Consider the following 16,807-nt stretch of genomic DNA (forward strand, 5'->3'; position numbering starts at 1 on the left):
CAGAGACCAGAGGTGGAGAATCTGTTCCTGCTGCTCTGCTCTGACAGATTGACTGACATAGACATTCGTAAAATTCTCCAGATGTGTGTCTTGGTACGAATTGCAGGCAGTGAGCTGTTGAGTTAAGGCTCGCCAGCGGCTTGCAGTTGAAGAAGTTTTGGGATGTCACTTTTGAAGGTCTAGCCTGAAGCATTCTTAGCTTCTTTTAGTCTCTACTTTCTCTGCTCTGCAAACATCTAGTTCTTTCCCTTCTCTGTATCCTGTCTTTCCTTTCTGACTCAAAAGCAAGTAGAGAGATTAGGCAGAACTTTGGGATTTTACACCTACAAGAACTAAAACATCCTCGTGAGATGCTACAAAGAGTACCACTACTGGGCATATGAAAATACTGTAATGATCCACATTAATTATGACCATGCCCGATGTGTTTTTGGTTCTTTGCAGTCCATCGCAGTAGCTCCAGCTTCCTGTTGGGTTATTAAAAAACAATCGATACTTGGATACTTACTAGCAGATTAGTTACTCCTTTAAGTTGCATATTGTAGCATCATGGATCAGACCAGTGCCAACCAGGAGCACTGTTCAAAATGTATCAAAATTACTTCTTTACATGTGCTAATTTCTCAAGCATCTAACACTATAATAGCAATCATTTACTTACTGTTTAATCTGTCAGGAGTCTGTGTGTTGTTGATGTTATTGAAAACCTGTAAAGTGGCTATGGATGCATAAATCAAACTTGAAAATCTCTTACTGTACTTCAGTCAACTCGATTGAAATACCTAGAGAGATGAGCAGCATGTAGCAGGGGTAAGCTAGGTTAATGTTAAATCAACCAGCTGGCAGGTGCCTCTGAACAGAGTATGCAAAATGTCTGCAATTTCCATAGTTTGAACAAGAAAAAAATGACATCAAATCAAATGGCTACACAACTTTATGGCTTCAGTGGAGGATATAAATTAGATCTGACTAGATTTGTTGGCCATATCTAACAATTACAGTCAGAACCATTTTTAATCTATTAATGGTGATGAAGTGCTCAAGTTGTATTCTCCTCATGGCTTCACATCAAATAGTTTTAACTGTTAATATAAAATATGCATACGGTATCTGCAAGATGGGATCGTGCTTTGTTTATCATAGTTAATGTCAGTACAGCTGCTGGAGACAGCTGTTCAGATCCAACAGATGTCCACAAATAATATCGCACAACCTTTGTCAGTCAATTTTTTCCAGTATTCCATTGAAATGTATTCATAGACAAAGCGGGCCAATGTCTCTGGTAGTTCATCACATTATTGTGCTGGTAATGGTAAGTGTTGGAAATGGGTGAAATTAAGGCAAAGTTGATGTGAACATTTGCAACATAAGCTCTCAGTTTTCTGACAGGATTGTTACAGTTTACACATCAGCAGGTATCCACTGGTCCAACTGGTCCGACTGACTCTGCGCGGGCATCTGCAAAATAATCCCCCATAGACATCTGCAACTTATATATTCAGCTGTGGCTTCTATTAGCATTATAGATGTTTTCCTTCAAATAGCTCAACTGGAGTGCAGTCAGATAAGTTTTTTCTTTTCATGTCAGAGTAAGAGTCTCCAGCTACTGGCACTTGCTGGTACTACAGCAGATTTTTAGTAGCTAATACATTATAACTAATATATTGAATCAATTACAGTACTAAGACCAATTTATTGATTATATCTAAAGAGATAATTGTCATTATAATAAAACTTGTATATAAGCAGTGGGAGAGGTTTCATCCTATTTTTTTTATTGTGTAATATTTGTAGGAGAAAATGTCCACATACACAATAAAGCAACAGTAATCCCATGTCTGTATTCCCCTTTACATCCATCAATCTCTCTCTCAATGTCTGCCTTTAGAGGCACAGTTTAACAAGCCTGTGGTATGTCCGTGTGTGTGTGTGTGTGTGTGTGTGTGTGTGTGTGTGTGTGTGTGTGTGCGCACATGTGTTTGTGCAACAGCACCGTGCGACACCATGATTAAGTGTTTTGAATAATTGATGATTGCATCCCTCATTAAGTCTTACTCTTGTGCTCCAGCAGGCTCTGGCTCTATTTTTATGCACCAGAATCCTCCTCTCTTCTCTTCCACTCCACATATGTAGCAAATCCATCACTCACTTTAGGCTCTGCTGATGGGCGTCCAGAGGGGCTGTAAGGGATCTAAATCATATTGAGTAGACACTTTTACCAGGCCAGCACCAGAATGCAGTGATGATGGTTTTGTAGAAAAAAAGAGTGACCTCTGGCTTTAGAGCTGCTGGGGATATTCTGACTGCAACGGGCCAAACTCTAAATTATGCCAGTATTTAGCCAAGCATGGTTCATTTCTCTACCTCCATTGCAAAACCTCCTATGCACTTCTTTATTGTGCCTTCTGTCATTCCGTATACACAATTTATTTATTCATTCACCCACCACTGATGCATAAAATTAAATAGGTAAAGACCCCATGAAAATGAATAAAAGTTATATATTTTTTTGTATCTGAGGGGTCAGGGAAATGGTAGTCACGGGGTATGGTGTATGTTTGCACTGTGCTCCGTCATTCGTGAAAATCCATTTCCATATTGCTGACAATTGCCTGTTTCTTTTCACTACAAGCAACCATAAATCACTGAATCATTCCTGTGAGGGATGAAGCTACAATTCCACTTCCACATGTTGCTTAGTGTTGGGAATGGGAAATAACATCCAGCAGGTCTGCCTGTGTGAAGGCCATCTGAAGTCATACCGCTTCAGAGACAAATAGGAGAAAGGCCACAGCACAACCAAATAAAAGGATGCATTACTAAACGATGTCACACCGTAAATCCAACCTTACACATCAGCAAATAGTTTGGGCATGTGTAAATAGAGAAGCTGAGAATGATGTGGGTTGCTGTAGTAGAACAAGGGAGTAGAGATGAAGGAGGCAGTGAGAGGATCAGTCAGTCAGACATGCAGACACAGAGGTGGAATCAGAGTGCAGGTTTGGTGATAAAGGCATATCCACAGTCTGTCGGAAAAGCTGCTGGTTCCTCTTTGCATGAAAAAGACAGTCTTACACACATTGCTTAGCAGGACCAATTTAAAATGTAGCACATTAACAAGTCAGAGGAGACACTCACACTCACATACACAGGGGAGGTGCAAGGAGAACGGGATTCGTTTTCATCTATTTCCCCTTAAAACATGAGAAAGGAGGAAATCCCAAAAGAAAGCACAACCCTTTGATATCTACAGCCCTGTGTCTGTAAATAGGTTAGGTTAAGATGATGTGCGCGTTTGTATCCGTATGTGTATATTTTGTGTTAAATTGTGATATGCACGTGCAAGTGAGCCTGTCATCTTGTGGGGTATTCTATTTTTGGCAAGAGGTTGTGGGTGGGAAAGTGTGTGTGTGTGATTGTGTGCATGTGTGTATGTTTACCTTTTCCTGATGAGACCCCCACTGAATGTTCCTTCTAGTCATTCATGCAGGCAGGGAGCCATGTGGAGCACCTAGAGCAGCTCAGAACCCGTGTCTCTTGCAATGTGTTGTTGTGCTGAATGGTGGCCTGGCTGACTGCCTGCTGAACTAGAGGCACACTTGTTCTTATAGAACTCCAGGCTGGTGTTTCAGCCACTAGACAGCTGCAGTAACAATTTTGAGGCCTTCTTTTTTGTCATGTAACCGCTGTTGGAATTGCAATTTTTCTTTTTCTTCCCCCAGCCCCAAAAGGAATTCTCAGAAATTCAGCTAGGCTAATGTGCAGCGTGGGTGGACTGGCTATTTAGATCAATGTCAAAAATGCCCTTTTACCACGCAGCTGCTATATAATACTTTAGCTTCATTATGACGTGGTGAGCGGTGATCACATGCATTTTGACAGTTGCTTCTCAGCGTGTGATAACTGTGTTGACCCATGATACCAGGGATGGATAATGCTAACAAATGCAATATGTGGCTGCACAAGTAGCTAGAGTGAGCTTTAATTTTTAAAAAGCAATTAAAAATCGACATCTTTTGATGATATTGGGGTAATTTTGGATCAAGGCTGTCGCTCAAGAGTATTTCCATCATATTTATGAATTTCTGGTTGGCCTATAAAATGTCAGAAAATATTGAATATCCTCACCATATTTTCAATAGTTCAAAGTATCAAGGTGGTGATGTTGCCAAACCAACAGTCCAAAATATTTTTGGTTTCTATTACATGAGACAAAAAGGGAACATTTTCCTGATGTGAAAATCCATCACTAGATAATGCTATAAAAACGAAGTACAAAAACGGCTAATGCTGTTACTGATTAATCAGCTAAAGGTTACAGTCTTGTTTTAGATCAATAAAAATGTCATCATGCTGATAAAACATCCTAGTGCCAAAGTTGCTTCATGATAAGAATTTGATCATTGAGGAGTTCACAGATGATTTCACGGTGCAGTATGCCTCTGCAACTATCCCTGCAACCACTTCACTGGCATTACTTCTGCATTGCCAGATGAACTTTTACATGTCCAAAGCATTTAATGATTTATTGATTATTATCTATGAAGTTACCCTGATACAAAATTTATCAGGAAATTGCATTTCTTTTCATCATTGCTTTATATCTGTCTGCACAAATCCCTCATCAAAAAGGAGATTAGATTGTGGAAAGTACACTTCTTTTATTGTTATATGCTGGACAAAGTGCAGTGATATGCAGCATCTTTGCATAGCATTGGACTTTAGTCCAGACCTCATGTTTTTTGCTCTTTTTTTTAATCCCACACTCTCCCAGTCTTTTTACAGAAGTGCAAACAACCTTTTATATCATACACCAATAGGCACGCCTTCTCTTCTAACCTCTATTAGTTGATCTTTTACCCTTCCTTCTCTTCATTTCCTTCATTTCTGCTCCACTGTTTTGTTCCTCGCCTCGTCTTCCTGAGCTTTTTGGACTACCGAAGTTGAGTGGACACTATATATTTTTATCTGCTAAGGCTCATGAACTGGTAGGTTTTATATCTTTAAGTTTTATACTTTTTCTGGACAGAACAGAAATTTATTGACATTTATTTCTCTCCTCGGCTTGATGGTGTGCTCTGTCAGTTGACATTTAAAAGGTGTATGTAGCCGTTTGGGTCTTTAAAACTACATGTGATTTTGTTTGTTTTATATGGTTAAAACGAACACCGTTCATTCACTGTAAAAACATCTGAAACCTAGCAGAATGTAACTTGGTTGACCTTTAGTACCAACATTGTTATTCATCAACGAATACACCTCAGAGGAGAAGCGTGCTGCTGATAAGGACTCGGTGCAATGGTGTCAGGATACAAAGGTAGCACTGATAAAGTGTGAGTGTGCGCGTAGGCTGGACAGAGCACAAGTATTGAGAACAGCGTGTGCGAGTAGTGTAGAGGGGGTCTTTATGATTATTCATTATTGAGATGGCAGGAGAGCCGAATGAGTGGAGCCAGCAATCTAACTCTGAGCCTGATGGACGGAACACAATTACCCTGTAAGAGTGAGAGGTGGGAGAAAGGCGAGGTGGATAGAGAGAGCACGCCCTTTCTCTCTCTCTTCCTTTCTTTTTTTCTTTCCACTAACTTGGCATACTTTCCTGTAGCTGCAGATGATTTCTGGGCATTAAGCTCCTGTTGGCAGCATCCTGTTTATGAAGTCATACACACATACAGTACAGTGAAGCGCGTGCACACACATGCAGATCGTCACATCTCCCGCTAGCGCCTGTTGGCAGCGCCCCATTTACGGACGTCCAATTTACTGCTCATTCCCTTCTCCTCCTTGCCTGCACTATGCCTCTCCTCTGGCGTGGCTTCAGATTGCTGTCTAAATCCAGACACACTAAGCCATGTTCACATCCTGCTCTGCTGCTACATTTAGCTTGCGCGCTGATTCCAGGTCAAACCACCACTACAGCGTTCACGATGGCTTTTGATGGTGCTGCTCTTTCCTTCACTTTATCTGTGCGTGCTTTCAAGGCAGGGAATTTGTACAGCTGAAGCTAGACATGGACTGTGTTTTGAGAAATTAGCTTGTTCTCCTCTCCAGGGACGGTAGCTTAAGATGTAGAACTCTTCGCCGAGTCTCTAGAGAAACAACCATATGTCTGGAGAGCTGTGCTGCAGCAGATTTTTCATTTTCAGTCTCACAATCCTGTTTCTTGCTCATTTTCACCAGTGAAGTAGTGGCTGTTTTGCTTGTAATGCTTGGATGGGTAGAACATCTTTAAATAAGTGAGTTGTTCTCTTACAGGAGTAATTTTGCAGACAGGATGTAAACTGTGAACCCATTTCACAGTTTAAAGTTGGTCTAAATTTGTTTGTGAAATCAAAGTTGCACTACAGAAACTTGTCTACGAGGTCTTATTTGTGTGTGCGTTTGGTTGTAGATTGTGCGTGTGCAGTGAGAATTGCTGGACTGCCTCGTCTCTGGTCCAGTTTGAGGATTAACAGACTGCTTCTTTTTTTTTTTAAACACAAGCTCCAGATGCTTCATGAAAGACTTCACAGCTAGAAGGAGGAGAACAAATTCAGAGAACAAAAAAAGGAAGGAGAAGAGACGGACAGGGGACATGTTCAGGGTTGAAGCTGAAGCTGCTCAGACCCCATCCTTTCTTTTCTGATTTTACTTCCTTGGGCTTTTTTCTCTCCCCTTTTACCCCTCGCTCATTGTCTTTCTCACCCGCTCTATGTTTCCTCACCCCTCACTTTTTTTCCACTCTGTTCGTTTCTCTTCCCTCTAACCCTTCTCTCTTCATACTCACTCTCTCTCCATCCATTTGGTGGAACAGTGCTGCTGATAATGCCTGTAATTGGAGTGACTCACACTTTTCCAGTGTGTTTGGACCAGATAAAGAATATTGTCAGCATTTTGCCGACATGGCCTCTGCTGGCAGAATTAAATGGACTCTGTTCTGTTCTGTCTGCAGCAAATTAAAAGCCTCTCAATTCATCTGTTCTTGCCCAAGGCTTACAGGGGCCTCCTATTCACACAAAAACACCGTGGAGAGGGGGAGGAATAGAATAAGAGAGATTTCCCTCTTCCCCAAGAAGCACAAGTCTTTTGGTTTTGTTTAAATCGGCACTCGGCCACTGTTAGATGGAGACGGAGAAGGAAAGAGAGGTCAAGACTTATATTCTAAGAAGATTGGAAGAGCAGCTCAGAAGGTAGTCAGATTCATTATGTAGCATGTCAGCTTGCAGCTGCCCGTCTTTGTGCTTTACCATCTCCAAGTAAGAAAAAAAAGCTATTCTGGATTTGTGTGCACATGTAAATGAGCGTGCTTTCATGCATTCACACAACAGCATTAAAGTGTGAATCTGAGTGTTTTTGGCTGCTAAGTTATGGTAGTCACTGCCAGTCAACACTTAGGAATAAGTAGCAGCAGATGGGCAGGAAAAATACAAAATGCTGGGGCCAAAGGGGCCTGTCAGTCCTAAGAAGGGCAGCTGGAATTAGCATTAAAAAGAAATTAATACAACCTTGGTCTTGTTAGTTTAAGCTTCTGTTCGTGCTCGTAATAATAACACCGGAACCCTCAAGTTAATTGCTAAGATATCAGATAATTGCTGTCAGGATACAGAATGCATAAATATTAAAAAAATTGACCTGTTAGAAAAGATAAAGGGAGCAAATTGTCTGTCATAATTCTCTATCACTGTTTCGACTTCCTGGTTCAGCTCTGTAGGGTGCTGTAGCAATGTTTCAACCCGAGCATATTATTTTCAAGCTAATAAAAACACTTTGGAAGCTTTAGCAGAACTATGAAGAAGTAAAGCAAATGTTGTGAATTATAATTGTTTTATCTTTTGTTGTTCAGCAAGTATGGGTCCACTTATGGTCATTAAATCGTTCATAGCTGTAAACAAGGTTAACCGTGTTCCCCTGCTGTTATTTCCTGTTACTTTTGGTTCAGACTCAAAGTGAGAAATAAAATCCCCAGTGAGTCTTTTTCTTTCCTCTCACCAGCAGCATTGTGTCATTGTCATAGAAGTAGCGAGAGCAGCGCCAATGCTGCTCTACTGTTCTATCTTTGCGGCATGCGGTATGGCAGGTAGATGTTGCTATCACAGGCACCGGGTCTAACAATTTTTCTTCCTGAAACCTTTAGTTTGTGCAAACAGAGTTTTCCTGTGCAATAAGAGATTGTTGCAACATGTTGGAGGTGAACTCATGCTTGGCTTTACCTGCAAATAAAGCGGTATAGATATTCTGTCGATACTACTTTGCTGGTTCCACCTGCTTGTTGAAAACACTTGTGTTTCTTACCCTGTCTGACATTAGGTTAGTGACTTCCCATGTCATAGCCAAACATTTGGGGAGTATAGGAAGATAAAACCAACATAATAATGATCTAACAGATTACGTCATGTGTAAACGTTTGAATGCATTATTAGTACTTTTAAATCTGACTCCTGGTTACCTGGCTTCAAGAGGAAGAACATTTTCTCAAGAAAATTTCTTGCTGAGGCACATTATTGATAGAAAGCAGAAAGTGTAGTGGAGGTCTCTCTAGTCTGTTACCATTGGCAACATCTTCTCAAAGCAGATCAGAGACGAAGTCATTCTAATGCCTGCTGAGAACTCTTTCTAGGTCTCACCTGCCAAGAGTAAGCGCAACCTCACCGACGCCAACCTCTTTCTCCCTGTCTTTTCTCCTCCAGCTCTCTGTGGGTGTGTGTAGGATGTTGTGTCAGGGCTAAAGCCCATCCCTCTCCCATGAGCCTGTGTGCCCACACACACACCTGGCGCCTCCACGCACACACCCGGCGGCCACGCACGCACAGCCGGCACTGACGCTGTGAACTGGACCCTCGGAGCCCAGCCGATCCCAGCTGAGCCAAGCGGAGCGGAGTCTAAACCAGTTGGAGCCTGAGGATGTCAACAGAGACAGAGCTACAACCAGCGGTCAGGCCCAGCAGCGTAAGACGGGACTCCAAGAGGAAAGGTAAGTGCAGCATCAAAGTCAGGAACAACTTTGAAGATATTACTGTTTACTCATCATTTAACTGATGAGTAACTGAAAGGGTAATGTGGTTAATTCACTGATTACTCTGCAAGGAGAGAAAAAATATTTTTCTCTTGTGACATGAAAGTAGTTTCACATCACAAGAGAAATCCCTCATCATAGCAGCATTTTGACATTAAAGTCAAAAAAGCACAATGAAAGTGACTCAGCATGCACAATACTGGCAGCCAAGTAACCACAGACTGTATATAAAAAATAGACATAGCCCGAGGTTCTGAAAAGTAAGACCGTTGCGGAGGTGCTTTCAGTCTGCTTTCTCTATAATCATCAGCAGTGGGTGACTTCTCTGGTTATAAAAAGAAGTCAGACAGTGTAGGATGTTTTTTTTCTCTTTTGGGTTTGATTTAATACCTCAGTAGGCATTTACTTAGTGAGTTTCTGATCTTAGCTGGTAGTTTTGAGTTTTATCGAATACACCATAATATGTGTTCTGGTCCCATTTAAAGTAAAATGTGGTAAAGCTGGGTATGGCATAAAGAATGGCTATCTAGTGACTTATTGTTGCTAAAATTCTGTTGTCCTGAGTGTTTGGATCAGATCTGCCACCTGTCTGTTTTCAAATGCTCAACTTGAGATTTAAAAACAGGAATCCACAAAAAAACAGCGTATGACCTCAATGTGTCCCAGTATGGTGACTGGTCCATGATTTATGTACAGTTAATAGCTGTAATATGTTGAAGTTTTATTTTTTGTTTTTTGTTTTTGTTTTTTTTTAACAAAAACTAGGCTAGAATTCAGAAGAAGTGTGTGAAAAGTTAAGTACATCCCATCCATTTGTTAAACAAATGTCGTTGAGATCTGGACTTTGGCCACTACAACACATTGATTTTTGGTGTTTTATTTTAATTTTTCTTTTATTTTTAGCCATTTTGTTATAGATTTGCTGGTGTGCTTGTGTTCATTGTCTTGCTGCCAAATTTAAGCCGCCAGACAGATTTCCTCACACTTGACTTTAGAATAATTTGATATAAAGAGAAGTTCATGGTTTACTCTGGGTCATATGGCTGTAAAACAAGCTCAGATCTTTACTTCTCCACCACACTTGCTTGACAGTAGGCATTTGTCCTGGTACGCTTCAGGTTTAATAAAAAGTGGTGCTGTGGATTATGGCAAGAGATCACTACCTCAGTTCAAAGGACATTGTTCCTGAGTCCATTCAGATGCAGCTTTTCCAATCTTTTAGAGATAAGAGCCTTTTCCTGACAACACTTCACTCATTCAGTCTTTTTCTAATTGTACTCTCATGAACTTTAATATTTAATATGCTCACTGAGGCATGTTTAGTCTGAGATGTGGCTCTTGGGTTTTTGCAGTTTCTGTGAACATTGCATGTCTGACCTGGGAATGAATTTGCTGGGACGTCCACTCCTGGGAAGACTGGCAGCTGTCTTGAATGTTTTCCAGTTGTGAATTATCTTTCTCACTATAGAATTGTGAACTTCACATTGTTTGGAAATGGCCTTATTACCCTTCACAGATTGATGTGGTGATGCAATTGCTTCACTAAGGTCATTACTGATGTCATTCCTTCTTTGTGTTGTGTTAACATACATCTGAATACTCCAGACCAGCGAACTGCCAAAGCCTCTGTTTTTATGGAGAGGATCACACTTGCTGATTATCAGTTAATGAGGTGCAGTTAATTAGCAGTACTTTCTGTTTCTACAGGAATCAACCGACAAGAAAAAGTAAAGGGTGTACTTAGTTTTTCCACATGTGGCTTCTGCATTTTGGGTTCATTTCTGTGACATAAATAATGACATGATGCAATTTTGTTATGTGCTGTTTTTACATTTAAAAAAAAAATGTAAGACCTGGGAAGGAACAGATGATTCATTTTATTATGCCCTGATATGTAAAATGTTAGAATTGAAAAAAGGTGACCTTTTAATCTCGTATTAATTATTATTCAGACTACTCTGAATTTAATAAATCACTACTTTTTAAGGTAGTACCTGCAGCCCTGACTAGAAATGATTGTTATACACACACTCATATACATGCAAACACAGCTTTGTGAGCTACTTTTTTCTCTTTATTAATTGTGTCTTTGTGGATTAGGATACAGAATGCAGGGCTGCTGCCGTTCATAGTTAATTAACAGGTGGTGTAGCACAGTAGGCTTCCACTAAACAGGTGCTGGGATGTTGTGTTTGGTGAGAAGCAAAAATATCCAGGTGTGAAAAGCTCCAGAGGCAGGTAGCTAGCAGGTGTATGAGAGCAAGCCTGGGCGGTCTCAGAGCAGAGGTGATGCCAGGGGCCAGGCTGGCAGCCATCACCCAGCTGCTCGGTGCCACCTGCCCGACTGTAAGAGTGACGCCCAGCATTCTCTGAATAAGCATCTGATTGATGTAGCAAAAACTTTGGACGCCGTTGGGAATGACACTTAATGGATGCACGCAACTGCACAGAAACACACACTCGCTATCACCTGCAGCAGATGCCTCATTGCACATGGTGCGCCTGAGCCCCTGCAAACAAGCATTGGTTCCCCCATACACAGTGTATGAGGGAACACTGAATGCCTCTCATGTCCTATTTAGAAATAGTATTGTTCTGCTGCAATGGAGATCATGTTCATCATTCAGACTGCTCTCCATATTTGGAAGATGCGAACACACACACACACTCACACACACACACACACTGGGACTGGGATTGAAGCCCAGAAGAGCATATGAGAGGGAAGATGAATGGTTTGCCTTCAGCATTGAGACTTAAGGGTTTTCACTTTCTTTCTCTCTCTCCCTCTCTCTCTCGCACACGCGCGCGCACACACACACACACACACACACACACACACACACACACACACACACAGAGTTGTACATATATCTCACCTTATAACTCGTCTCTATCTGTATGTCTCTCTTACAAATGGGATGTAGAATTTGCTCAGCCACAGACCTGTTGAGATTGGTTCATTCATCTCTCTTCTGATCTGGGTCTTTCTTCTAAACAGGCAGACACAAGCACACCCAATCTACACAAACAGACATGAACACACATACACACACACACTCTCAGCAGGGTGATGAAAGTCAAATGCAATCATATACCACACACAAGCAACGGGCATGATTTTGGAATAGGAAACCTTAATGTGCTTCATGTGTAAGACCTGTGTTTATGCAGAACATATACATGTTTTTGTCCAGTCCTCTGGTTTCTGTCCCTCTGGAGTGGCTGAATTTAAATGAAAATTGATCCACAGAATAGATGGTTGTCATTAGGGTGTAAATAGTGGTTTTGTTGTAGTGAAAATCCCTGAAGGATAGTTCCTTACTCCTCTAATGTCCTTCCTCTCCCGTTCTCATCGTTCTTTCTCCCACTCCACAGACTCCTAAATGACCTTGTCCTGTATAAGTGAGACACAGAGCAGAGACTGATCATGAAGAGAGTGAGGAGTGAGTGAGACTAATGAGTCATTGCGAATGAGAGCTGTTTAATCTCGGGCCTTTGTTTCTGAGTTCTTTGGAGAAGAATGTAATGAAAAAGACTGTGGGACTGCTATGTGTCATACATTTATCACAGATGTTGTGTGATCGGTGTGTGGGTCTGTGCGCATGTGTTTTTTGTACAAGTGCAGTTACGCTTCTATTGCTAGCTCAGGGGTCACTTTTCTAAGAGCTCTTTTCTTCCCTAGCAGAAGGTTTTATTGAATTACTATGACAGGGTAGAGATAACCTTTGATATTTAGCATTTACATGACCGTAGTGAAATAATTGCCAAGTTGTGATACTCTAACAGTAAATTAGTCAGTCTTATTGGTCAGACTTGATCCCTGAAGTAGACATAATTGTCTTTATTAAGCCCTAATAAATCCAGAGAGATTGGATCTTTCCACCTTGCTATTCCCCTCTGATTTTTTTTTCCTATCGCCTCCCTCCTCTTCTGTTTGTATCACATTTTTGCACGCTGTTTATTTCCCTCTCTGCTGATTCCAACCTTGACGTTAAGGGGATGAGCAGACTCCAGTAGTATGCCAACGTTTTTTTTTTAAGAAACTCATTTTGATATTCTTCATTATTAATAAAACATGGAGTTGACAGTCTGCCAGTACAAACACTTTTATGTGAATGTCAAATTAGAACAGCAAGCCAATTTGACATTTGTGAAGAGCCAACAGCTGCAGACAGTTTTGTCTCCACTTTAAACTTTTACATTTCAGCGCCCACCTGCTAATGAAGTGTGATGTACCATTGCCGAACTCTGGAGAATCTTTGAATTGCATTTTCGCCTTTTACCGCAAATCATTCTGACATTACATCGCTGTAGCCTTTCAACAACGATGCAGTTGTGAAAAATGCAGTGCAGTTAAAATAATTACTGAATAGATTTAAGCTGTTAGTAAATGGGTACTGAATGCATGCTATGCTTTTGGTTCACCCACCAGAGGATCTAAAGTTTCTTGTCAAAACAAGAGTAGGTTGAGTCACTCGTATAACATTGAACAAAAACAAATTGTCTGCATTGTTTATTCACAGTTGATGGAGCATCAATTTTCATGTTGCCTCCTGCCTTTTGATAAAGCTAAATGGAAGAAAAACTTAAAATCGTAAAAAAACCCTCTGGTTTTCTCTTTGAAGCTGGCGTTGTGCCCGTATTGTTGTTCCAACAAGTGTGGTCATTGTCGGATTCGTGAATGAACGTTTGCGGCTTGTCAAATGTTGCTAAATTGTTACTGTCATTCTTAAGCTTGTCTTTCAAAAGCAGTCGCATTGGCACGTAACCATCAATCATTTGGATGATTTGATTGTGCTTCGTTTCCTAACCGCTACATGTAAACATTACAAAACTGACTTTTATACTTATACAGAGTTTTGTCATTTTCATTTGCGGTATTGCATTCATAACGTTATCAAATGCTCAAATAAAACATCGACTAGTGCATGTCTGTCTTTCCTAATGCGACATCAAGTTATAATAACTTCCGCTGCTGTCAAAACTCGCAGTCATCACAACTTTGAAAAATCACGATTCGGGATTTGGCTGGATGTGTGGGAGGGTGTTTCTACAGTGTAGCTGGCAGCCACCGGCATGAAAAGAGTGGTTAAGGGTTATAGCTGTGCAGCTGTTAGCCTTTGTGTTAGTGTGTGTGGATTGTGTGGGTGTGTGTTTGCTTGTCTCTGGTGTGCGATTAGCAAACACATTATCTTCTTCGTGTGGATATTATGCACACATCCAGTCTATCTGGCACAATCACCGCAGCCATTTACTCTAACATCTTTCCCTGGGGAATCTTAGAGCACAAACAACGGCATTTTGAGTGTGTGTGTGTGCCTTCTATGAGAGGTAATCAGATCTGTTCCCTCCAATCAGACAGAGATTGAATTGAATTGGCTGTCTGCTGTTGTGGTTGTCATTGGAGGCCAATAGTGAATACTTGGGGATATAAGACAAAAAAAACAACACTCACTTTCACATAGTGACACACACTTTGCAAACATGGCCTTTCTCTCAGTTTGCACTAAAACTATATTTAGAGGTAATTGCCTCTTCTATCTCCTCTCCTGTCATCCCCTCTCATCATTTTATCCCTGGAAAACGTGTGCTCTATTTATCCATCCACTTTTTTCTTCCCTATAATAACTTAAGAGGGGCACTAAGGGTGGTGAGATGTGATCTGGTTTTTTTTTTTCCCAAGCAGGTGTCTCATTCCTCTCAGCAAAGCCACATCCTCTAACTGTGCAGCAGCTTCAATGATACGCTCTTCTGCCCTTATTCCTGAGTGTTCAAAAAGCTTCATCCAAGGTTTAAGATGTGACCACACCAAATTATCATTCAGAATGCCTGACTCAGAAAGAAAATTACATATCGGTAAAAGCCTTTTATTTGCTTTCCTGAGTCTTGGACTGTGTGTGTGTGTGGCTGCAGGAGCTTGTGATCCTCACAGTATGTTCAGCTTAGTCCTCTCCTCCACACAAGTTGGTGTGGCTTTGCTCACCGCATCACTAACTACTGTCTCCATAGCAACAGTTTGCTCCCTGCTCATAATTTGCACAAAAGGAAAATGTCCCAATGTCGCACAGGCTCTAATAGAGGCCGATAGTCTCACCCTGCTGTGCTGGTTTAAGGACTGTGTGCTGAAAGGGCATTTCTTATTTGTTAGAGGTTTGGTAGGCTGCTGTTTTCTATTTCCATTTTCATAACGCAGTGTGTTTAAGGCTCATTTAAGAGACATGCTGTAAAATATAGCTAAATCTATGCTGTAAATTATTACTTTGTTTGAAAAGTATAACTCAGTCACTTCATTCTCTTGTAGGGGTTATAAGTGAGCTAAAGGTTTGCTATGGAGTTCTTGACCTTTTATTGTTGCACAGCAGCATGTTTGTGTCCCCGTGTTGTTTGTCTTTGACTTTCTGCACACTCCATCAAACCAGATAATCGACTATCCTGAGAGTAATTTCGCATTATTCCACTGATCAACTGGTGGTGGTATACGGCAAGACACGCACCACATCAGCAGCTAACACAGGGTTGAAGACAAGCAGATGTAAAGAATATGGGTTTGAAAAATCTGCTTTGCAAAAGGTGCATGTACATGTAATCCTCTTACAGTGTGTTCCTACTAACGCTGTATGTCATTTTGTGTCTCTAAAGGAAATTTAAGAGAACAAGTGTTGTCACATTTATTATTTTCATTTTGATTTGTACTGAAAGACAAAACAACCTTGGAGATATGGCTAAAATCTCTCTTCAGCTCAACTTGATTGCAGGTTGTCTGGTGTACCAGTTTGGTAGTGTATTCACTTCTGCTGGTTAAGATGTTTTAGTTACAGTGATATCATCTAAACTGGTCGAGCTGGGTAAGTTTTTAAGTTTTTTACAGCTAAATAGCTTGGGGTACTATGCATTGGTGTTTTTCCGCATAATTTATCACTTTGTGCACTTTTCATTCCATTAATGTTTCTTTTGAAGCACATTTTTCAAGCCAAGGTGCAGCACGACATGGAAAAAAGCCCCTTTCTTATAGGCCTTTCCTTTGTAACAGTTTCCTAGTAGACTTTCCTGGCTGTGTTTTTGCGGGTAATCCTGTTTATACATTTCCTGCTCCATTATATGTGTGTTAGTTGTAGCCTACATTCCCATTGGTTATTGCTTTAATTGATATTCACCTCAGAGTTGGCATTTGATACTTTGTTACCCACCAGCTTTATATTATGAGCAGTTTTTACTCCTGTCTCTACAGGTAGCTAGATTTCAAATTTCAATGCTCTCTGGTGCCACATCACTACTAGTCTCTTACTGTTTGCAATTTCATTAAGTATATACTCCTGGATAATACGAAGTGCAATTGAAACATTTAAATCCCAGTGTACACGAAGCATGCAAATTAAATATCTTGTCACATAAGAGACTGAAATTTGTGTGATCAGATGATCTGATACATTTGAAGTTTAATGCTAGCAGATGCATACTTTCTAACTACACAGTCGCTGCATTTTTTTTAGATCTCTCCTTACATGTTTCTTTGTTGTTAATGTATCTGACAAAAAATAGAAAATTAAAATTTCCTTTCTGTTTCTACTGTTTTTGCTGGAAAAACATGTCATTTAGTTTTAAAAAAGAGAAGAAATCTTCTTTTACTTAAAAGAGTTGATGACAACGTGAGGAGATTACACACAGTAATAGAAACAATCTAACAGATGGGAGAACTTCCTCTCCTTTTTCAGGCTGAATAATGTTTGCCAGTCTTCTTTTACTCCATCCTCTCTTCCAGGACTCTGGCTGAGAGAATTAAAGGAGAGGGTTCATTAAGCAAGATGCAACACA

General features: G+C 40.6%; 1 protein-coding gene across 8 annotated transcripts in view; it reads left to right on the top strand.

Moving 5' to 3' along the window:
- dab1a (DAB adaptor protein 1a) overlaps positions 1 to 16,807 on the top strand; it is a 232,936-nt gene that overhangs the window by 169,966 nt on the left and 46,163 nt on the right. For 7 of the 8 annotated variants that reach the window (XM_082523995.1, XM_082523993.1, XM_082523996.1 and 4 more), the window contains one exon: positions 8,667 to 8,950. In XM_082523995.1, coding sequence (XP_082380121.1) covers positions 8,881 to 8,950 — 70 coding nt within the window. In that variant the 5' untranslated portion in view covers positions 8,667 to 8,880. Of the gene's footprint in view, positions 1 to 4,885; positions 4,989 to 8,666; positions 8,951 to 16,807 lie in introns of those variants that run through there. The other variant, XM_082523994.1, reaches the window with a different exon arrangement.

The sequence above is a fragment of the Aulonocara stuartgranti genome, assembly GCF_965226115.1.
Source record: "Aulonocara stuartgranti genome assembly, chromosome: 23".
In the NCBI taxonomy this organism is placed as follows: Eukaryota; Metazoa; Chordata; class Actinopteri; order Cichliformes; family Cichlidae; genus Aulonocara; species Aulonocara stuartgranti.